The following is a 22,339-nucleotide window of genomic DNA, read 5'->3' as shown; positions in this document are numbered from 1 at the left end:
TATAGTTTGTTCCTTTAAGAACCAAGTACGGCTTCAACGCCCAGCCGGCGGCGTTGATACACTCGATTGAAGTCACCATTCGCGGTTACTGGCTGTGTGAGAAAGGTCTCCTGGACAGTTTGATCGAGTAACAACTTTGGCTGTTGCAACTTGGCCCATCATAAAGCCGGTTTCATCAAAGTTGAAGACGTCTTCTTCAAGGATTCCGTACTCTGATATAGCCTCTTGAACGCGGTTGAACCAGGCCTGTATAACCCGTGGATTCTCGCACTTCGCCCGTTTGGCATCTAGCTGGCGGAAATAACGACCTTTCAAGGCTTCATGGCGTGCAACAAAGTTTGTAACCCATCTCTCTCCCACGGTTATCGGTCTCTTCTGATTTCCACGCTTTTGAAGCAACATATTGGCCATCTCACGAACTGCGGAGTTTCTTAGAGGTGCGCCGCGGGCGTCAAGCGAGAGAATCCACTTCTCAAGTATTTCTTCCTCTCTCGCAGTAAGTTTATGAGAATTGGGGCGAGTTTCTTGACGAAATGAACGGCCATTTGCACGGTGTTGAAGAGTTGAGCGAGGAACATCAAAAACGTCAGCAGCTTCACGAATTGAGGCAACTTGACCGGTCTTTATAGCTTCAAGGGCAAGGCAGATTCGGCCCTCTTGGTACAACAAGTCTTTTGATGATTTCGGCATTTTTGGTGGTGTAATTGACCGCTGAATTACTTCAGTTCTTGGAGGTGGGAGGATTCAGGGGGTGGTGGCTCGCTCGCTTGCGTGGCTCGCTCGGTTGACGATTACGTTATAGAGACGGCTGAGTCAGCGGGATCTACAATTTCCATCTCCAAGGCTCGCTACCAATCAGAGAGCGAAGATTTCACATGGCGGGGAGAACCCTCAAATCGCTAAAATTGCATTCAGGGACCCGCGCAGAAAGTCAGGGACAGATCCACTTCTTGCCTCAGGCAGCGCTCAGAGAAGAAAAATTCTACTGAGTATTGAGTAGTTAAAGGGCAAAGAGCTTACGTCACTTGCCCCGGAATAACCCCGGGTCCGGGAGTCCCTGAATTTTGAGCAGGCAACAGCCACTTCGAGCGCGTACTGCGTGCCTTCCATCGAGTCATATAGGTAAAGTAGAGAGAGAACTCGACCAACTCCCGTCCAGTCAGTCAGTCCAGTGGCACTTGTCCATCCATGTCCGACTCAGCGATTGCTCCTCGGGCAGGCCGGGCGCGCACTGCTTGTGATTTGTGCAGGTCTCGGAGGGTAAGCCTTCCGATCTCCGACTTTCCGGTGCTGACTTACAGTGAACGCCAGATCCGCTGTGACGGAGTCAAACCTGCATGTGAGACATGCCATTTTGCCGGTGTGCCTTGCGTCTTTACACCGCCACCGGATGTGCCTCGCAAGACAGTCCGAGAGTAAGTTCTGCCCCTACCTGTGCTGTGCTCGACTTTTAAAAGGTTGAGTTGACAGTTGTTGTGAACTCGCAACAGACAACTAGCCGAGTGCAAAGTCCAAGTGCAGGAGTTGGAAGAAGCATTGCGAGTGGAGCGAGCCAAAAACCATATTAAGAAGAATGCCCCCAGCCCATTTGTTCTTCAAGGGGGATTGGCGGATTTGCACGGCTTCGACGCGGCTCTAACCGCTTTCCTGCGGACTCTCGACTTCTGTGGCTTCGGCCCTAAGTCGACCCCATTTCTGTTCCCCACCGACCAGCATCGCATGCCCTCTCTCGTCGACTTGGGTTGCTTTGCTCAGGATGTGGCCACTTCATTTAAGTCTGAGTTCCCCCACCATACCTCCAGGACCATTCATCCACAGCAACCCCCGCCTGCGTTGATCCGCACCGTCATCGACTACTTCCTAGCCAACAGCCTCTACTCGGTTTTTCCCGTGATCGACCCGGTTACCTTGGTGTCCCTCCGGAACTCGGATCTCTTGTCCTCCTCACAAGATCTAGCTCATCTTCCTAAAAGTATCCAGGCCTGTTTGGTGGCCTTGACAGCCCTGGTCACCCGCTTGCGGGATGATGAGCCCGCTTTTGGTGAAGTCGACTCCGAAGGCTTCCTGCAATCCGTGCTCGCGCAGTTGCCGGAGCTGGTCATGTCAGGGGATAATGACCTCTGGACTCTACAAGCCCTGATCCTGGTGGTGAGCAGCTGGCCTTCTCACTCTCTTCTCAACGCATTCTCTGACGTCCCCAGGTACTGTACCTGGCCCCCCTCGGTGCACCTCAGTCCGCCGAATTGATTCTGGCCATGGCAATCCGGCTCCTCACCAATCTCGGTGGCAATCTCGCTCCTATGCCCTCTGGTTCTCGTGTTGATGACCATCACGGCCGGCATCTTCGGGCTCTCTTTTGGCTCTGCTATTCTGTGGACAGGGAAATGTCGATCCGAAATTCACATTCACCCTTACTGCATGATACTGACTGTGACCTCGACCTGCCAGAGAAATACGTCATGGCTTCGTCCGAGACCCAGTTCCGCCTGGGCCCCTTGTCGAAGGACGAGTTACTCTATCCGTCCGACCTTCGCATGTGCGTCATTAAGTCCAAGATTCACCGTCTGCTGTATTCAGACTACGGCCTGGCGCAGCCCGCTTCCATCCGCGTGCAGTATGTCCGCGAGCTGGACGAGGAGCTCAGTAATTTGAGGGCGCAATTTCCCGCCGACTGCCGCCCGGAGAACTTATCCCCTGGGGGTATCCCGGATTCTTTGGTACTCGATCTTAGTTTGCGCGGCATCAACATGCATCTGGAGTACTACTATTGTCTCGCCAAGATCCATGGCGCGTGTCGTGTCGCTGGCGGAGGATTCCCCTCGCTGGACGACCTGTCGCCCTTGTCTTCAAGTCGGGAGCTGTGTTATCAGGCTGCGCGGTCGATCTTGCTCTACATTCATCGTTTACGCCATCTCGTTATCCCCCAGACCTTCTGGTACGCATCCGCTCTCGTTTCTCTAACTGTATATTGACTTGTGTTCTGTGTCTAGGATCTATGCACAGTTCATTCTCTCTGCTGTCGTCTCCCTGGGTTGGAAGCTCGCTGCCGAACCTGACCACCCATCCGCCGCCAGCGACCTTCATCTCATCCAGCACACGAGGGCCCTGTTTACTAAGCTGAAGGAAACGACAGATCCCAGCAAGTTTCCGCCTTTCTACATTATGGACAGCTTTATCCAACGATTAGTCGCCGCTGTGGCTCATTTAGGCTCGCCACCGACATCGCAGGCATCCAACCAGTCATGAGCGTCGCGCCATACCACCTTGGCTGCATCCCGGCTGCGTAAACATCCCGCCTTCATGGCGCGGCAGACCCACGCCCCAGCTGAGGGCTGAGCATGCATGCTTGAGGTATGGAGGTCACAGCGTGAAGAAGACTCAAGTCAGTATTCTGATTGAGCTACGTCTACCACGCCAAGCAATGCACCTTCGGTCCGACCATTTATGAGCCGAGCTCTATCCTATCGGCTTAGGGCTCTGCTCCGCGTCGCTCTGACAAACGCTGCTAGCTGCGCGATATGGAAGATGCTCCATCCTGCACACCTTTGACTTCACTGCGCGAATCGGGGGCCAAAAGACCCTATTCACGACCTTTGGTTCGACTTGGAGCGAGTCTTGTCCGCATAAAATTCTCGTTCGCTTTGAAATGAGGTCCCTGCGGATCTGGGAATGAGGGTTTGACTAATTCGGTCGAATGTGGGGGGGCGTCAGTTTAAGCTATGTCATCATACTGGAGCACGATGACTACACACCCGAGTCTAGGTTATCAACTCGTGTATCGAACTGGTCGGACGGTCCACCGTCAGCACTTAGGGTAAGCTTTCGACCGGCATTGATTCACCATTTTCTTTCACCATTGCGTGTGCCCTCCAATCAGCTCATTGCTGTTGGCCAATGCCCACGGGGATTGGAACCAAGCACGAGGGGAAGACTCGCCCCTGATAGATTCTAGGGCTCAGCGCAATGCAATCCCGAAAATGGTCCGTGCACCCGGCAGAATTTCGGTACTTGGGGGAGTAACCAAGGCGGTCTGCAGGCATTTGGCGTTCACACATAGAAAGGTCCTAGAAAGTCAATAGATTTATTTGATCCTGATTCTTGTGCTCTATCTCAATCGTGGCGTTGTGCAATTTATGTGGCGTTAAAACTGAATCTAGTGCAATCGGTCTGGTATTCTCCGCTCCTCGTGCGGGGAATATATCACGGTTGCTCGAAATGGAACCTCAACCATCCTAAGATGCACACCTTATGTTGTTACCTAGGTACACAATACTCTGGCAACATATGCCGTTCACAAAGTGGTGTAATCTCACAGATTTGGCCTCTCCACTTTTCTACAGAACATCTCCCACATGACGCCAGGTCGGTTTGATGCCTGAGGCAGCAACACGGCACTTGAGAACTTCTCAGGGAAGCAGGCTATGGATCGGATCATGAATCAGGATGCATTCACACGGACTGAGAGTTTACGCGGTGGCAATGAGATGGGAGGGGAGACGACATGCAGGACGCAGGTCGGGGTTAGCCATTAGCCACCGGAGCAGGCCATCCATGCACACGATGGCGCAATCCCTTGGGTCGCTAGTAACCATGCAGAACATCGATTTCCAACATGTCGCGCTCACAATCATTGCACAACAAGCAGACCTTCAGGGCTGGACTACGGTTGTTTGTCCACGGAAAATAGAAAGCTGTTCCTCTTGGATAATGTTCTTAATTCGGGAGGTGGTACGTGCCGAACGTGCGCCATGGAAATGTGCAACAGGGGACGAGGTATAAAGCGTGGGGCTAAGAGCAGCACAGATCAAGAGATAAGCTGATGGCGTCATGACCTCAATCAATGAGACCATGCCTTGCCTCTTTGGGTACATATACTCTGCTGCTGTCATATCTCAACGTGCAATCTCAACGGCAAGCAGACATCCGCAACCATGGGGTACGAGAAAGAAGATTCCAACCGGTCTGAGAGCCCCCATGAGGAGTCGGGAGTGAGCCATGGCAGCGAGCCGCTGGAGGTCCGACCTCTCCGCTCCTGGAAAGGGTATCTCTGGGACACTTGGGAGCTCCCCCAGGACCAGCGGTGGCTGTTGTTCAAGGTCGATGCCTTTGTCCTGACTTTCGCGTCGGTACGCGCTCGTGTCATCTTTCGGGCTGCGATGCGACTGGCTAATTAGCTTGGTAGATTGGCTACTTTTTGAAGAATCTGGATCTGAACAATATAAATAATGCCTATCTCAGTGGCATGGAGGAGGATATGAAGATGTACGGCAACCAGCTGGTGACCAGCACCTCGATCTATACCGTGGGATACGTCATCGGACAGATCCCTTCTAATTTGCTGCTGACCCGTGTCTCGCCCCGTTGGGTCATCCCTACTGTACGTCCTTCTCGCGATGCTGCTAAACCACGATGGCTGACTTCAGGCAATAGCTCGAGGTGGGCTGGGGAATTGCCACGATATGCACATCGACCGTCAAGTCCTACCACGCGCTGTACGGAATTCGATTTCTGGTCGGACTGTTCGAGTAAGCATGCCCCTTGCATACACCTCCAAGATAGTGCTGACTCGTGCTGAAGATCGGGCTTCTACCCCGGCATCCACTACCTCCTCGGATCGTGGTACACCCCGCAGGAGATCGGTAAACGCGCGATGATCTTCTGGCTGGCGGGTTCCATGGGGACATTGTTCAGTGGCTTCCTTCAGGCCGCCGCCTACACCAACCTCAACGGCGTGAACGGACTGGCCGGCTGGCGATGGCTGTTCATCATCGACGGAATCATCACCCTGCCGCTCGCGCTGGCTGGATACATCTTCTTCCCGAACCTGCCGCAAGACGGCCGGAAGACCTGGTGGATCACGCAAGACGAGCACGTCCTCTCCGTCAAGCGCATGGATGCCGTGCATCGCGCGGGCAAGTCGCCGTGGACCAAGGCCAAGGTCAAGCGGATGTTCCTCAGCTGGCACATCTACCTTCTGCGTACGCTGTCCCCTCTTTAACTGGATTGAATCCTTGCTGACTGCTCCAGCTCTGCTGTACATCGTGTGGAATAACGGATACCCTCAGGCGGGAATGGGCTACTGGCTGAAAAGCTTCAATGCGACTCCTGCGCCTGTCCCAGGAACGAGCTACACTGTTCCGCAAATCAACGACTGTAAGTTGACTCGAGTGTTTGGACAAATGCCGGTGTGGACTAACCTAGTGTTATAGATCCGCTGCTCACGACCGGTCTGTTCATCATCGTGTCGCTGACTTGGGGCTGGCTGTCCGACGGACCGCTCCGAGGGGCTCGCTGGCCGTTTATCTACGCCGGTGCGGTGATTACGGTGAGCATTAGACCCTTTGAGATTATATTTGCCTCAGTGCGGCTAATGAGTTGTCTTTTGTAACGCAGATCGTCTTCTGCGCGCTTCTGCGACAGATGCCGCTCTATACGAACATTACAGGTCGAATGGCCGTGTATTGGCTCAGCAACATCGGGGTAGGTGTTGCAATTCCCGCTCCAGAACACACCGTACTGACAAGACCCCAGCTGGGCGCAGGACCTCTGATTCTCAGCTGGGCCAACGAGATCTGCACAGCCGATACCGAAGAGCGAGCGTTGGTGATTGTGCTCGCGAACGACCTGGCGTATGTGGTGCAGGCTGTTGTAAGTTCATGAATCAGAGTGTGGAACATTCAGAAGCTGACGATTGATGCCTCAGGCACCAAACTTTGTGTGGAAGACCACCGACTTCCCCGCCGCGAAGAAAGGGTACCTGTGGTGCATTATCCTGCAGGTCTTGAGCAGTGAGTCTACCCCAGCAATAGTGGATACATTAGAGGTACACGCTAACCGAATAACTCTGCGTACAGTTGTGGTCACGGGCGTGATTCAATGGTTGGTAGCGCGAGATCGAAAGGCTGCCGCCGCAAGAGCTGACGCGGGAGAGTACCCCGGATCTGGGGTCAGCGACGCTTCTCTACGGGACGACCACAGTGGTGGTGTCAATGGAATCGGAGAGACCAAAATCATCGCCAGCAAAGTCACTCCGGTGTCGGAGTAGCGGGACGCGGGGCCCGTTGGTGGAAAGCCGAGCCGAGCGAGCATCGGAGCGGAACAACAGCCGGCAGCCACGGCAGATGCAAACCGAGCAAACAAAACAATACTGCCCTTGTAATTAACTACTGTGTAGACTGTTCCCTCTTCCTATTTATTTTTAGTGGTGGGTCAGCCTCCATTATGCCTGTCTAAGAGATTTCACTCTAGCCCGTGGCCTGTCGCTTGTCCAGGCACTGTCTTTCACTGCCTCACTGCAAAGTGGGTTGTGGCACAACGTTTCTCCACTTCCAAATCAATAGTCGATCGTATTCCCTCTGCTTAGGGTCTCGGGGTCTCCGCTCACCAATCAGGGTCCGCCTTGGCATCGCCTATATCTTCTTTCTCAAGATATCCAGGGTCCAGACGATGGGAAGGATTCCCCCTATAAGTCTGTCGAGTCTCTGTGACTCTTCATGTTTTTCTTGTTGCTGGTGTCATCCTTTTTTCATGCCTGCCGTCATCTCCAACTGCTCTGTCACTCTTTTCTGAACAGGCCATGGCAAGGCCACTCTTTACAAGCGCCGTCGTCGCGGGCGTTTTGGCGCACTCGGTAGCCGCCAGCGTAACCTGCAGCACCGAGATTGTCAATGCCTTTTCCAACCCGTCCTTCGAAACTGGCGATGCGACGGATTGGACCGCCTGGATCGCCTCGGCGACGCCCTCGACCATGGGCAATGTCCTCTCCGGGGAGGCGTCGGACGGCAACTACTACCTGTAAGTCATCTGCTCATATGGGCCTGGAGCTGGGAACGGGCAGGGTTGACGTTGAATGAAAAGGTCCATAGATGCAGCAACCTCGGTATGGAAATACATCCAGCAACCCGTCACCGGGCTGCAGGTGGGCAAGACCTACACCCTGTCGGTGGACTACAAAGTCACGGCTGCAATCGCCAGTATTCCCGCCATTTACAACACGTGTTATATGGGCTGGATGGTGGATAGATGGTCCAGCGTGCTTGGTCGAATCACCGTCCCTGCGATCCTCGGTGGTCTAGACCCATCGTGGGAGACCTATACCTACTCCTTCACCCCCACCAGCTCTTCGCACACCATGATGTTTCTCTTTGCCTGCAGCGGCTATACGACGTTCAACTTTGAGCTGGACAATTTTGTCTTGCCGCTGTCGACTCAGCAGGTGTGCACCACCTCTGCAGAGGTGGTTACCCCAACCACGAGTGCGGTGGCCATCTCGCCGTCCAGCGTTTCTCCGAGTAGTGCTGTGAGCGCCACACCAACGCCATCGTCTGCTGTGTCGCCTGCTTCGTCTGTGGCAGTAATCTCCAGTACTGCTATCCCGCCTTCGTCTCCAGCAGTACCAAGCAGTCCGGCATATACACCTACGACCTTGTCATTTTCTGCTCTAGTGACCCCCACAGCGTCCGTGGCATCAAGCTCAAGTGTGGTTGCATCAACTCCTGCTGTCTCGTCTCAGTCAATCATCTCTGCCAGTTCAAGTGTCTCCATTCCAATTATACGACCATCCCAATCCACGGCCAACTCCGTGATCCCGCCACGCAGCTCGCCCATACGATCATTGTCTTCCTTCGTCCCATCATCCAGCCCAGCTGTCTCCTTTGCCTCCTCCCACCCGGTGGTGACACGTTCGGCCGGCCAGTCCTCAGCACCCGGATTCACCTCATCCCCAGTGCGGACATTCGCTACTTCTATCTTCCAACCGGGCAGAATCCCGTCCAGCGCACCCAATGTGGGGCCTTCTCAATCCAGCATCCCTGCAGTCACTCCTTCGATCTCCAGCCACGAGAGCAGAACCACCATCGGATCTGCATCCGCAGACACCGGCGGATTCATCACATCCACGCTTCTCACCACCCGCACCGCAACCGTGACAGCCTGCCCGTCAAGCGTGGCCAACTGCCCAGCCAGCGAGCGCACCACCTCTCTTACGACCGAGACGGTGGTCATCGGAACCACCATCTGCCCCGCCACAATCCCCGCCGGCCAGCCTACAGCCTCTGCCGGAGCAGGCCCCGAAGGCGAGCTCCTGACCACCTCGACAGTCTTCACCACCCGCACCTCAACCATCACCGCCTGTCCGTCCACCGTCCCGAACTGCCCGGCCTCCGCGCACAGCACGTACGTGATCACCGAGACTTTGGTCGATTATACCACCGTGTGCCCGATCACCGCCACCCAGACCGCGGCGTCCACGGCTACGGGGCACGCGGTCGTGGCCACAGGAACTGCCATCGTGCCCGCACAGACCGTGTCGGCGGGTAACTCGGCTGCTACCGCCGCAGGCCATACGGTCTCGTCGGCGGTGGCGCCGGCAGTGACGCAGCCCGCGTCCGAGAGTGACGAGGTGGTCTCGACTATCTATGTGACTGCGACTGTTACAGTGGATTGCTCGAATTGATCTGCGGGTGTAGGGTCTATCCCATTCCTTTAATGTAGTAATTAGTATTATGTGTACCCAATCTAATGGCGTCTATACGAGATGAGATCTGTAGTTGCTGTAAGATATGACCGTGTTCTGTTCTTCTCTCCCTCTTGCCCGTGGGAGTACTGGTGATAGTTCGTAGAAAGATGAGTATCGTCTGCAGCTCAGCTTATGAGTTAAAGGATTTTCCAAGCTAAAGAAACAGTCACCGTCAAAAGCTCAGAAAATACACCTAGACAGTCATTCTGTACATGCATGTTTCCCATGGCATAGTCCCCAACTGTTGCTGTAGATCACATTACTCTGATAACCACCTCGATACGTATTCCGCTGGCATGCGGATGGATTACTGCTTTAGGAATTCCGGCTCCTCCTCCGCCTCCGCCTCCGCCCCGCTCCGCGCGCCAATCAACTTAGAGGGGCAACTTCTCCATCGCGTTATCAGAAAAGATAAAATCCGCTTTACTAAGCTCTAATGCAGCCTAAGCATCAGCTGAATTTTATCGATAGGCTTACGGCAACAAACATTGTTCACTAAACCAACCCTCCCCCTCAGACGGAACCAAACCTAATAATCAGCGCGACGCTTAAAAGAACTCACCCACCATCAACCACCAAATCCTGCCCGGTCGTCCAACTACTCGTCGCAAGATAAAGAATCGCGGGCGCCAGCTCACACGACTCCGCCGCCCGTTCGAACAGCGACTCTCGATTCAACTGCAGCAGCAGATCGGGAAAGGTGCGCTCGACCTGGCGCATCATCTCTGTGCGGGTGGAGCCTAGGGGGGAAGCGCATTCATTCGAATGCCGTAGGCAGCGAGCTCCATGGCCAGCGGCCTGACGGGGCCGGCGACGGCAGCCTTGGAGGCGACGTAGCAGCTCGTCTATTGGACGACGGTGCTGATGGGCGTGGACACCGAGGAGATGAAGATGATGGATCCGATGGGCGGAGTGGTGCTGGGCGCGGGTTGGCCCGGCGCTTCCATTTGCGGACCATTGCGGTGCCTCTGGCTTCCAGGGGGCCATCGGGCCCTCCGTGCGCATCCAAGGCAGCAAGGGCGAGCTGCAGGTTTGGCCGCCTATCTTCCGCCCTACGCGCACGCGGCTCGTTCTCGCCAACTCGAACGTCGAAAATTGCACCCGGTCGCAGCCGGGACCCGGTCAGGGAAGTGGATCGCACAACGGGTATGGGGGCCGAGGGTGAGGATTACGGGATGTTGGTCTATCCTTCGAGCATCGAGGCTACGCATTGAGTGAGGGGTGGGTCAAGAGCTGCATATTTAATTGTGTTTGAGTTTCACTTGATTGTCCAATTTAGTCAAGAGCATAAAGGCATAAAGTAAGCAAAATTTGTAGATACAGGTTACACATCTGTGCATTATAAACCCCCACACGTTTGAAACAAAACACCCCTAGTCTGTGTGCAAATCTGTGCTTCTCTGTAACAGGTGAGTGGATCTGACGCGGAATGAATGAGACGATATGAAGCACCTACAGATTACTTCGACCCCAGCACAGCTTTCATAATCTGCGCAATCGGTTACCGCGAGCCATATCGCCACGTTTCGAGTCGACCGTTTGTATCGGCTGTAGCGAGTCTCGTAGGTTTCTGGAGATGACATGGTGTCAGATAGTGGTGGTTGGTTGAAAGGAAGTTCTAGTGGTGTTGTGGATGTTGTGGATGGGGATGAAGTAGAAGTTCAGTTAAGGTTGAAGTAGTTGATGGGTCTTATATAACTCTTCAACAACATGGAACTATATGGAAAGCTGGTTTTTGTGAATGTTGACCTACAACATTGCGTACGATTCACCTTTAATTTGGGCTTAAGGTTCTGGATAGCAGGATCTGGATCCTTTCTTTGTCCTAGTGAATGGGACCATATTATAGCCACGTCTCGGAGAGGGGGGGCTCTTCTTATAATCAGAACAGGTATGATCTGAAGGAATGAGAAAGTAGATTAAAGAGACACCTTACTAAATACTGCTTCTGAGCCAATCGGTGTATTCCTGGTCCAGAACACATTACTTCCCCGAGAGTCCTGTCGTAACTTGCCAGCTATCTTCAGTTTACCTCTTTACAGCCCCAGAGGCCTCAACTACGTTATATAGAGCCTATAATGTAGCCCAAACATAAACAGTTTGTAACTTGAGCCATGCTAAACTGCCCCATTTCATCCATCAGACCAAAAGTCACCTTATTCAATTCCCACCTGTTGTATGTTGCTATAAAAGTCGGACCGGAACGGCTCATCCTCCGGACTCATATAATGACAGCGATGCCTGGAAGAGATGATCTTGTTAGCAGCGTTTCCTGTACAAAGCTATACCGCAAGTCTCTGAACATGGAGAGACGGAAACGCTCAGAATGACGTACCAACACATGGCCCGAAAAATCATCCCCAGACACGCATCGCGAATCTTATCCGAACCAACCTGGTCATACCCCACCACCCCCTCACACCAAACCACAACATCGAACTGGTCCCCCAAACCGGTAGTTGGGGACATATGGTAACCATTGGCGCACATTTCGGCTCGTCGTCTTCCGCGTTTGCGGACATGGGCTTCGATGGTGGGGAAGTGGTCGAAGAGGGCGTGCATGTTTCGGCGCCAGGTGGCGAAGGGGTGTTTACTATTCGTGTGGGGCCGCTGCTTTGGTTTGTGCTGCGGATCCGGCTGTCGTTGCCTTGTCGGTCTGGCTTCTGTCGTGCCTTGCTCGGCTTCATCATGATCGTCCCCCGCTGCCGCCTCGCCACCGTTTTCGTAGGCGACGATGAACTCGAGAAATGAGGAGACCAGATCCCAGTGGAAGAAGCTGTAGGGTCCGATATGGTCATCTTCCCGAGAGACGAGCTGGCTGAGTTCATGCTGGATCCAGCATAGCCAGTGGTAGACCCTCTCGTTGAAGAAGCTGGCTTCGGGGGAGGTTTCTAAGTCTGTGGCCCAGGCTGGATATGCGCCTTGTGACACGGTCCAGTAGTCTGCTACGCGGGCTGGAGTGGTCGTCGTAATAGAAGGGGAGGAAGAGGTGGAAAAAGGACGGGCAGGGTGTTGTTGTGGTCGAGGGAACTGCTCTAGCTCGTTGATAGCCTCTAAGATTCCGTCCACAACACTCGAAGGACCCCCTTTTTGCTGTTGTTGCTGCTGCTGCTGGGACTGTATACCCTCTACACCACGCTTGAAGATCATCGCGATCTTAGGTCGGGTGAACGGGCCCAGGAGGTGCCGGTGCGGTCTCGGCACGCGCACTGGGTGGAGACCTCTTTCTCTGAGGATCGCGGAACACAAGGCTGGGAGAATGTTGACTAGACTTGGTCGTGGTTGGAGTGAAGGCCACATGGTGCGAGAGAGGGTCTCCCAGGCCTGGTCACCGTCCACAATGACGGATTGGGAGTGGGCTGAGGAAAGAACCGGGCCTGGGAGAATCCGCCCGTAGAACATCGCCACCGTTCCGGGATGAATGATGAAAGTCTCCCTGCGGGAGAGGTGGAGCCGCGGCGGGTTGGAGTCTTGTTGCTCTTAGCGCAGTGGCGGAGTGGACTCTTCTGCGAGGATGAGGGTGTTTCCTGATGCCTGGAGGCTGCCTCTGGGCGACAAGCTCGTGTCCGTTTTTATCTCCTCTCTAGATGCTGAGCTCTGTAGGTTACTCAGAAATGGCCCGTCTGACCAGGCCAGACCGAGAAGGCGAGTGAAGACGGTCAGGTCACGGAGAGACACTGAGCCTATCAGTCTGCCAGTGTTTCCGGGGAGGTCGTCCCACGTGTAGGGCTCGAATTTGATGCAGATACCGTAGTTCAATGAGGGAGAATGTGCTGTTGATGGTGATGGTGAGTCATAAGTTGCATGATGCATACGCCTTGCAGCATGGCGGTTGTATTCCTGCAAGTGCGTCAGAAAAGGAGCCCAGGAAGTCTGCGTGCAGGCATCAGTAAACTCCCCTGGTAGCTCGCTTATGCTCATGGACCTTCCAAGATACTTCGCTCGCCACTTCTGGTCTTTTAGCGAGGGAGAAAACAGATTGTGCCATGTTGCCGATGGAACTTCAGCATCCGGAATGGGGTGAGATGGATTGAGATTTTCAGGATAGATATATGGTCTTACGAAGGTGATCTCAAACTGAAATTCTCGCCGCAGATAGTGGCGATGCCGGAAGCGCGACCAGTCGCCGACCAGTCGTCTGGAACATCGGTTGTAGCCCTGCGCTGTTGCTGAGTATTGCTGGAGGAGCTGGAGGAGAGTCACTGTGAGAGCGACCAAGGAGACAATAAAGGCGGTTAGAGCAATAGAGTTGCTTGTGTCGAGCATTTCGAATGGTCCGGTAATGTTCCAAGATGTTGGTTTGACTCGAGCTGGACTCTTACAGCGCCTTGTACAACCGCCCTGCCTACCAGAACACTCCAACTTTATTTACCAACCCTTGATGAGTGGAACTAGGTCTAAACAAGACTAGTATATGAAATAGACCAAATGGCAAGCAATGACCTGTTTTGTACTTTTTTTCCAGCGACGGCTTCACTTTACACTGTGTGTGGTTCTCATTCTATACTCCGTTCAAACTTGGTCTCGGCCGAGAAAGGTGTCGCTTCGGACCTAGACATTAATTGTGATGGGCCCGTCCTCAATAATTCAGTGAAGGACAGAGAATTTGCTATACACACTATATCAGATTTTCAAGACTAGACATGCACACTGAGATAGTTCTCATGCTGATTTACAAGTTCGACTTGAATTTGTATACATTCATTGAGTCACCAATCAGACAAATAATTCTTTTTTGCGGCAAGAAGTCATCATAAGACTGATAACCATAACAGCACTTCCATCGGAGTCTGATAATGTGGGATGGTAATTTAGTAGGTACGAAAAATCACCTGAAGAAGTAAAAATCATTGACTGCATATGATAAGTTCAGAGTCGATACCTGTCGTGCTTTTATTTCGCGAAATCCTCAGCTCCAGACCTAGCATTTAGAGTTGAGCTTCAGCTTCTTTTTGGTATGGTGACTGATGCTGCTGTGTCATGTCGGGAAAGCGATTAGCCTGGTTCGTTCGCTGTACGGAAACCTATAATCAAGACCTGCCCGTTCTCATATCCTAGAGCAAGTGTAGTGTCCTTGACAGCATGGCGTACAAAAGCTCGGTATTCAGCAGGAAGCCACAGCAGATTCTCGCCCTCTAGGGCTATCCAATTATCTGATGAAGATATTGGAGAATTCAGGTCCGAATGTCTGAGTGCTGAACTGGCCGAATTGAGATGGTCCTTCGATACCTCCTTGTAGATGCCCCCTTCTTTCATCCAGATTTTGATAGTGTGATCATAAGAGGCCGATGTTAGTAAAGACCCATCAGAAGAGAAGGCCACTGAGTGGACAAAAGATGAGTGACCCTGTAAAGTTTGCTTTAATATACCATTTTCAGTATCCCAGAGCTTGACAGTACTATCATCAAAGCCTGATGCTAGTACAGACTCATTAGGAGAAAAAACTACTGAAAAGACCCAACCTGAATGCCCCTCTATAACTTGCAGAGTATTACCATCTCTTATATTCCAAAGTCTGATAGCTCCATCCTCATCGCCTGATGCCAGTGTAAGTCCATCAGAAGAAAATGCCACTGAGAAAATACCAGCTGAATTCTTCAGAACTCGCTGACATTGACCAGTCCTGAGATTCCAGAGTCTGATGGTTCCATTACTAGAGCCTGATGCCAGTATAAGCTCATCTCTATTTGGAGAGAAAGCCACTGACCAGATAGGGTCTGAATGGTTATTTAATACCTGCTGGCATATGCCTGTTGTGCTGTTCCATATCCGAACAGTCCGATCAAAAGAGCCCGTTGCCAGTGTGAGCCCATCAGGAGAGAAGGCAACTGAGCTAATCAACTCTGAATGATCTTTTAAAGTATGCTGATGCTTGCTTGTTTTAGTATCCCACAAAACTATAGTCTTATCACCAGAACCTGAGGCTAGTATAGGCTTTTTGGAAGAGGAAGAGATGGCCATTGCATGGATGCAACTTGAATGACTTCTCAATATCTTCTTTTCCTCCTTTATTGTCAAATCCCAGAGCTTGATGGTTCCATCACTATAGCTCGACGCCAGTATGGACGTAACAGGGGAGAAGGCCATTGAGTTGACCTTTCCTAAATGAGCCTGTATAGTCTGCTGGTGCTTCTGTATTGTAGTATCCCAGATTTCGATAGTCCCTTCATAAGAGCCCAACGCCAGTATATGCTTGGTAGGAGAGAAACCCACTAGATTAACATAACCTGCATGACTCTGTGGGATTAGTCTTCCCTCCTCATGGCTCTTAGTATCGGGCTGGGTATCCCAGAGCTTAATAGTACTAACACCAGAGCAGGATGCTAGTATAGGCTTATTGGGAGAAAAGGCCACTGAATAAACCGAAGCTGAGTTCTCCAGAACTTGCTGACATTCACCAGTTCTGATATTCCAAAGTCTGATAGTTTTGTCTTCAGAACCTGATGCCAATATAAGTCCATCGGAAGAAAAAGCCACCGAAAATATCACACCTAGATGGCTCTTGAATTCCCTTAGAGGTTCTTTCTTTTCTAGGTCCCAGAGTCTAATAGTCTTATCTCTTGAGCCTGATGCTAATATAGGCTCATTGGGAGAAAAGGCTACTGAACAGACCCAATCTGAATGGCCCTTGAATGTCTGTTGACGCATGCCTAAAGCAAGGTCCCAGAGCTTTATAGTTTTGTCATCAGAGCCTGACGCCAATGTAAGCCCTTTTGAAGAAAAGGCTAATGTACTGACTGAACCTGAATGAGCTTTGAATATCTCTTGGCGGGCGCCTGTCCCAGTATCCCAAATTTCGATAATCCCAGTAAATGCTCCCGATGCTAGAGAAAGCCCATCGGAAGAAAACGCTACTGAGCGAATGCTTCCTGAATTGCTCTCAAATGTCTGCAGACATGGGCTCCATGAGTCTTCTATCACTGGGAATGTTTGTATCCGTTTCATTTCACCCTTGAAACTTTTTTTTATAATGCTTTTCATTGGTGCAAAAACCAGCCCAGAACAATAGATTTGAAGTGGAGCAGTTCCAGCTATCGAGGAATTCTGAAGAGTGAATCTTCTTGCATCGTCGAGAAATTCAGAAAGCTCACTATCTTTCAACTTCTATCATATATATCAGCTATTTTTCGGTATATCAGAAGTCTGAAGGAACTAACCGATGATCTTTCGTTGAGTGTATTGATCAACTGTGGTGCATCAGATATACTTCCAATAATGGCCAATGCCTCTAACCAGTGGAGAAATCGCTTTTTCAGGAATGATAGAATTTCAGAATCAGAAATCCAATCTTGGCTACGCGCAAAATGGTAAACCCAATACTGGCAGGCATATTGCACGTCAGCTGTAAGATACTTAGTAATGACCACAAGGTCAATCTCCTCGCGCTTTGTTCCGTAACTTGCTAGGTTACAGATGTTATGTTTGAGATGGTCAGACATAACTCGTAGGCAATGGTTTGCTATCCTTCCATGCATCATTGCCTCCTGAATTCGGAAATCGCTTCGTGTTGTAAGGAGGTAGTCTCGGAATGATGTATGCAGAGTGCGAATAGGCGAATAAATATCTTCTGTTGAATTCACCGGCACGCTGAGCACCGAATGAAATCCAGCCAGGCGAGTATCAACATCCACAATTTGCATATTTATAAGGCTGGCGAGAGCATTGACTGAAAGCGGTATAGCAAGAAGAATAATAACCCCAATTATATTCTTAAATTCTTGCAATAAGTTCTCGGCATCTTCTTCATCTGCGGCAGAAACAAGTTGATCCAAAATAGGACGGTAGGTGCTTTCCATTCGGTTTCCGGATATTGCCAATGGACTTTGAAGAATTGCTTTAAGGCGTTTTTCTGGAGACCAGCGTTTGTCCCCCACGAAGCGGCAGATGGTGGCTGCGAATATAAACAGAGGATAAGCCATATCTACCAGTTTTTCCATATCATTTTTCCCAGGCCAAGTCTCAGAGATTGAGCATTCGTCCCGTATCTCCGCAAACTTATGATTCAGAAACAGGCCAATATCGTTTTTGATTTCTGAATCAGAAAGTTCATCAAGAACCAGGCCTTGATAGCCGCCAATACCTTCAAAGCCGGTTCGAATTGGAGGTTCAGGTCTGCTGGTTAAAATCACTCGCAGAGGTACAGATCGTATTTTCTTCAACTTGGACAAAAGTTCAAGTATAATTTTTATATCAATTTCCCGAGAACATTCGTCCAAGGCATCGATAACAATAACAATAATTGTAGAATAGTTCAGATGCAGCTTCTCAAGAGGCCGATAGAGAAGCTTATCAAACTGTTCACTCTGAAACTTGTATAGAATATTTGAATCGTTCTCGATAGCATTTGAAATGTCAGGTATCAACTGCCGATGTCGAGACACCAACTGCTTTATAATAGTTGAAATAAAATATTTCGCAGTATCGCGATCGGATTCACCTCTTTTGAAGAAAAAGGTAGCACCAAGAGAACCTTTTTCTTCAAATGATCGAGCGACTGTTCGGGCAATAGTGGACTTCCCGGTCCCTGCCTTTCCACGCAACCAGAATATGCATCGACTTTCCGCTGAATCAGCCCACTTGTGAATCTCAGACAGAAGCTCAGTCCTTGTTCCAGGAAGACAAAAGTCTTCATGTTCGTTGAGATAAGAATTATAAATCGCTCCTTCTGCAACACGTAGTTTCACAAGGTTAAATTGTTCGAGAAGTTGCTTCATAGATTTCGTAAGGCTATCAATGCGAGACAAAATATCCTCAGCCTCCTTTGCGCGGTTGAGGTGTTGGCCTACTGCAAGCCTCCTGAGTAGATAATCCCTTTCTTGGTTGACAGTTTTCTCTAGCACTGTGAGCGGCTGATCAGTAATTGCTTTGATGCAGCTCCGGATCCACCCTCCAGCTCCACCTTTCTGATTGTTTCGTATTTCTGCTGCGTAGTGTAATATGGCCTTATAAAGTTTGATAAGTGGCCGTGTCGGATCATCTCCGGTATTAGATTTGTTCTCAGAACAGAAGTTTTTTTCAATATAGGCACATTCTGCGAGGACGTCTGCTAGTATTTCTGAAGACTTAAACAAAGCGATCCGTGAGTCAGTATGGTTTTTAGCCATCTATGTTGGAGGCCATTCAGTTAGTTCAGCAGATGCAGTGTAAATCAAAGTCACTGTTACGTACCGTCAACCCAAGTGATACGATTGCCCAAGCACTAGCTGCATGTTGTGTAGGGTCAAAGGCTACAACAGTATCAATAATGTCCTTGACACTTAATGTAGCATTGATTATCTTTGCTGAATACTCCCGGAATACGCCAGCGACCCCCTCTTGATATTCCTGATATTGCGCTTCTGTTATCCGCACGACCTCATCAAGTATATTTTCTGTTTGGTGTATATACCCCGACAAGATTTGCCGGTCCTTGTCATCTAGCTGGCTATAAGCGGTCTGCCATAAGCTTTGAGACCGGTCTTTCAGTTGGGCTGCTCGGATTGTAGCATGGCCGCCAAAGACTGGCGGTGGCGCATCAGTTGTAGTACCTTCATGGGTCTCAACTTGGTTAGGCAGGGACTTTTGGGTTCGCTTGCCTTTTCGCGGTGAAGAGGTCGTTTGAGGCATTTTGAGCTATTCCAATGTGCTCTGAAAAATACTAGACTTTGCGCGAGGAATTATTTCACGCAAGCACACTGCTTAGGATTGAAGACTGTCAACAACCGCTAAGTGAAATTTAAATAATGAACAACAACAGGATAAGACAGGTGACACCCTCTAGGTCAATCATGTTTGTCCTTCGTATTCGAATGATGTCATCTTGAAAACTAAAATTGAAGAGCTATTTAACAAGGCAGGCAAATACAAAGAAAGATAAAAGTCCAAGAGGCAAAACGTAGTTATGGACTCAAGTCTAGATCTAGTTTCGTATTAGATGGGAGGATCCTTGTGATGATATCTGACATAAGTGATTCTTCTGGTCGACTATCCTACCATTTACCTAGGTTAATCAACTTGGACAAATTAGTGTGAAAGGTAGCTCAACCCTACTGACAAAGAAATCCGAAGGTTTGAGCCTAGTTCAGAAAGCTGTTTTACCTATGTATCTTAGATGAACATCTGGTTCTCGTAACTATTCTGTGTATTCAGGAGTGTCTAGATCCCGGATGATACCATATAATATTATTCTATTGTACCCTTATCGTAACTTGACCATAACCTAGCAGTTCTGTTGAAGTATTGATATTTTTAACCATTCAGGTATACACTCCACTGCATTTACTCGAGCAATATTCTGAATAGGTTTGATGCTCTTTTAACTCGTACAGTATCATGGTTAAACATTGATGAGCCTGGACCAGGAAGGTCTATGCTCGATATTATAAATAATAGTACGTTCTCATTGATACGATCAAAGGCACAGACACTATTCGTACAAAGAAAGTACGTGAGTCAGAGGAACTTCCTTGCACTTTCTGAAGTTCTTGTTTGAGCCCTAAATAAAGGCTAAATTCTAGGATTTCAGGCTGGCAAATGACTATCGAGCTCTCATTATGTAATAAAGAGTCTTATAGTAGTAAATAACTAATACGGAGGGGTTCTAGGTTTAGTGACAGGGTGTAATATGTAGAACGAACAGTAAACTTTGGGCCTCGTATTTGTTGTTTGGTTCGGCGATTACTAGGCCTTCAGTTGTGTAAATGTACAATTACTATTGTTAAATAATATCAACAATTAATAGTGAAGGCTTCCAGCTCGAGAGTTTAAGCTACTTATCATGTCATATGTACAGTTAAGATGATTATTCTGCAGAAAAATATCCTTAGTGGAATTCCTACTGACTAGACTTTTATTATTTAGATAGTTCTGATCTTATCGGTATAACTATTATTCATTGACTTGAGATATGTCTACGCTGTATGGATAGTCTTGAGGTACAGGAGTACCATGAAGTATTATGATCTTCAGGGTAATTTGAGGTCTCTAGTGTAATGGCATCAGATAGAACACCAGCTGACCTATTTGGTTATAGAATGTATTTATTAGCAAACGAGCAAAATTATTGCCGCAAACGGATGTTTGCCACCGTAATCTGTATCTTGGGACATTCCAAAACATCGAATTTGGAATGGAGAGATGCAGGGTGGTTACAATTTGACAAATAGCCAGAGACATGGCATGTGCTTTAATAGCTTGTCCCGAATTTGTAGGATATATCTTGTTGTAGCATGCATATATTGTAAATTTCCAGTGTAAAATTTGCTCGAAGGTACACGAGATCTGTGTTATGCCAAGAGAGCCTTGACATAATATCGACTGTATTTGGATCTCCGATGTGATGAAGAAGAGTGAGATGACGGCATTTTGCAGGGAAGTGCATGAGATCGACATCTTGACTGCCTATCTGGGATGTTATAGTCGTCCTTGGCCGAAGATGTGTATGGCTCCGGGAGCGGAAGGGAAGATCGAATATAAGGACAAGGTGGCCAAGCTTAGAGATTGCAGAGCTGTCGTTAAGGGAGCAGCACATCCACGCTGGCTGTGCAACGAACACAGGGTTAACACGGGGCTATATTTGAAGATTGAGTGAAGTAGGTGAATAGAAAGCTTCAAAGTTGTACTGTCGCCGTAGTTAGCCCGGCTAGCTCAATCGGTAGAGCGTGAGACTCTTAATCTCAAGGCTGCGGGTTCGAGCCCCGCGTTGGGCTTTCATTTTTTTTCCTACTAGGAACGGTGTCTCTTATTCTGCTTATTCATATAGCTGTTGGCAGCAGCAGCTACTATTTTCCACTAGCGTATCAACTTTATTCAAATTTTAGTTTTGTTTTCTAGTTCTACTGTAGTATTATCTACTTCTCCTTTAATAAAAGTATCCGCGTTTGGAGTTTTAATAAGGCCTATACGTTCTATCTGCAGCCCTAGTTTATATGTATTGGCCCTCTACGTTATTTTTTTCTAATACGTGATTACACTTTTAAATTTTTGTCTCCAGTAGTCCGCCAACATCCTCTTCACCGCGTATATCAGCATCCCTATATTTATACTGCTGTACTGCGGCCATCGCATGGTCTTTTGCCAGGTCTTGCAATCTTCTAGGTAGGATGTTACAGTAACATGAAGGTCAAATGCCATGGAATAGCAGTTGCAACAAAAGAGGCATAGTTATATAATTAGAACTACCAGGTGACTAGTCCCGGCCAAACATTGGTATCAATTATGGGCCCGTGGGCGGGCGGTATGGTTCGGCTGCAAGGGGGCTGCAACTCACCCCCATGCATGTCCTGGATAGGATCTAGTCTGCCTGACGGGGGTAAGCCGCCAGTAACTTAGTTGGGCACTCAGTTGACATAGCCAACTGGGGCTGATATCCGGTTACACTTGATGTGATACTAATACAGGCCCCACTTGACCTTCTGGTGGCCTGCGTCACCGTCGCACTCCATATACCCTTTCCCCCCGACACGGCCCTTCCACTCGTACTTAGCGATAGCCTCTGTAATGATGATCACGATATCCTAACTTCCCGTATAATAGGTAATGTCGTCCGTGACCCCAACATTCTGGACGCCGAACTTACACGAACCGTACATAGCAATTACGCGTTGACGGTCGATCCCCGTCGTCCAGTAGCTGCTGTACCCTGAATGTTATAAATAATGGTTTTGCAGTTGAATACCAGTAGAAAGGCGAAGATAGTATGGTCTATATAGATATAGCTGCTGTACATAGTTACGCCCTGCAGCGGATTATAGAAGTAGTTTAAGGCGCTAGCGTTGAACTGCAACGGATTGGACTACAAGACCCAGACAATCTGCGGACTGCATACAGAAAGGCAGATATAGC

The 22,339-nt window shown here is 49.7% G+C and overlaps 6 protein-coding genes and 1 non-coding gene across 7 annotated transcripts; 4 read left to right on the top strand and 3 right to left on the bottom strand.

Moving 5' to 3' along the window:
* Positions 1 to 1,188: 1,188 nt before the first annotated feature.
* ASPACDRAFT_53148 (uncharacterized protein) lies at positions 1,189 to 3,246 on the top strand (the record flags this gene model as incomplete). The annotated part of the gene is made up of 5 exons (XM_020202701.1): positions 1,189 to 1,260; positions 1,312 to 1,415; positions 1,491 to 2,148; positions 2,202 to 2,935; positions 2,991 to 3,246. 5 exons carry the CDS (start codon positions 1,189 to 1,191, stop codon positions 3,244 to 3,246), a joined length of 1,824 nt encoding a protein of 607 aa, XP_020055348.1.
* Positions 3,247 to 4,931: 1,685 nt separating this feature from the next.
* ASPACDRAFT_61677 (uncharacterized protein) lies at positions 4,932 to 7,045 on the top strand (the record flags this gene model as incomplete). The annotated part of the gene is made up of 10 exons (XM_020203687.1): positions 4,932 to 5,126; positions 5,183 to 5,377; positions 5,431 to 5,525; positions 5,578 to 5,978; positions 6,028 to 6,153; positions 6,210 to 6,325; positions 6,394 to 6,480; positions 6,532 to 6,648; positions 6,704 to 6,788; positions 6,855 to 7,045. 10 exons carry the CDS (start codon positions 4,932 to 4,934, stop codon positions 7,043 to 7,045), a joined length of 1,608 nt encoding a protein of 535 aa, XP_020055347.1.
* A 483-nt stretch (positions 7,046 to 7,528) lies between these two features.
* Positions 7,529 to 9,512, top strand: ASPACDRAFT_79701 (uncharacterized protein). The gene is made up of 2 exons (XM_020205478.1): positions 7,529 to 7,794; positions 7,858 to 9,512. Exons 1-2 carry the CDS (start codon positions 7,577 to 7,579, stop codon positions 9,452 to 9,454), a joined length of 1,815 nt encoding a protein of 604 aa, XP_020055346.1. The 5' UTR covers positions 7,529 to 7,576; the 3' UTR covers positions 9,455 to 9,512.
* A 2,116-nt stretch (positions 9,513 to 11,628) lies between these two features.
* On the bottom strand, positions 11,629 to 12,919 carry ASPACDRAFT_1889416 (uncharacterized protein; the record flags this gene model as incomplete). The annotated part of the gene is made up of 2 exons (XM_020198526.1): positions 11,629 to 11,758; positions 11,853 to 12,919. The coding sequence occupies 2 exons, from the start codon at positions 12,917 to 12,919 to the stop codon at positions 11,674 to 11,676; spliced, it is 1,152 nt and encodes a 383-aa protein (XP_020055345.1). The 3' UTR covers positions 11,629 to 11,673.
* A 78-nt stretch (positions 12,920 to 12,997) lies between these two features.
* Positions 12,998 to 13,783, bottom strand: ASPACDRAFT_44632 (uncharacterized protein; the record flags this gene model as incomplete). The annotated part of the gene is made up of 2 exons (XM_020201455.1): positions 12,998 to 13,390; positions 13,580 to 13,783. 2 exons carry the CDS (start codon positions 13,781 to 13,783, stop codon positions 12,998 to 13,000), a joined length of 597 nt encoding a protein of 198 aa, XP_020055344.1.
* Positions 13,784 to 14,512: 729 nt separating this feature from the next.
* ASPACDRAFT_30892 (uncharacterized protein) lies at positions 14,513 to 18,231 on the bottom strand (the record flags this gene model as incomplete). Its single annotated transcript, XM_020199768.1, has 3 exons — positions 14,513 to 15,640; positions 15,902 to 16,621; positions 16,675 to 18,231. The coding sequence occupies 3 exons, from the start codon at positions 18,229 to 18,231 to the stop codon at positions 14,513 to 14,515; spliced, it is 3,405 nt and encodes a 1,134-aa protein (XP_020055343.1).
* A 2,900-nt stretch (positions 18,232 to 21,131) lies between these two features.
* On the top strand, positions 21,132 to 21,204 carry ASPACDRAFT_t192. Its single transcript has one exon. It is a non-coding gene; the product is annotated as a tRNA-Lys (tRNA).
* Positions 21,205 to 22,339: the final 1,135 nt, after the last annotated feature.

This window comes from Aspergillus aculeatus (genome assembly GCF_001890905.1).
Source record: "Aspergillus aculeatus ATCC 16872 unplaced genomic scaffold ASPACscaffold_10, whole genome shotgun sequence".
In the NCBI taxonomy this organism is placed as follows: domain Eukaryota; kingdom Fungi; phylum Ascomycota; class Eurotiomycetes; order Eurotiales; family Aspergillaceae; genus Aspergillus; species Aspergillus aculeatus.
The sequence above is the reverse complement of the archived record's forward strand: the minus strand, read 5'-3'. Positions and strand labels throughout refer to the sequence as shown.

Bases quoted from the DNA above. Each gene is read 5' to 3' on its own strand.
- ASPACDRAFT_79701 (XM_020205478.1), top strand. From the start codon at position 7,577: ATGGCAAGGCCACTCTTTACAAGCGCCGTCGTCGCGGGCGTTTTGGCG. The intron at 7,795-7,857 runs GTAAGTCATCTG...TTGAATGAAAAG, and splicing joins TCGGACGGCAACTACTACCT to GTCCATAGATGCAGCAACCT.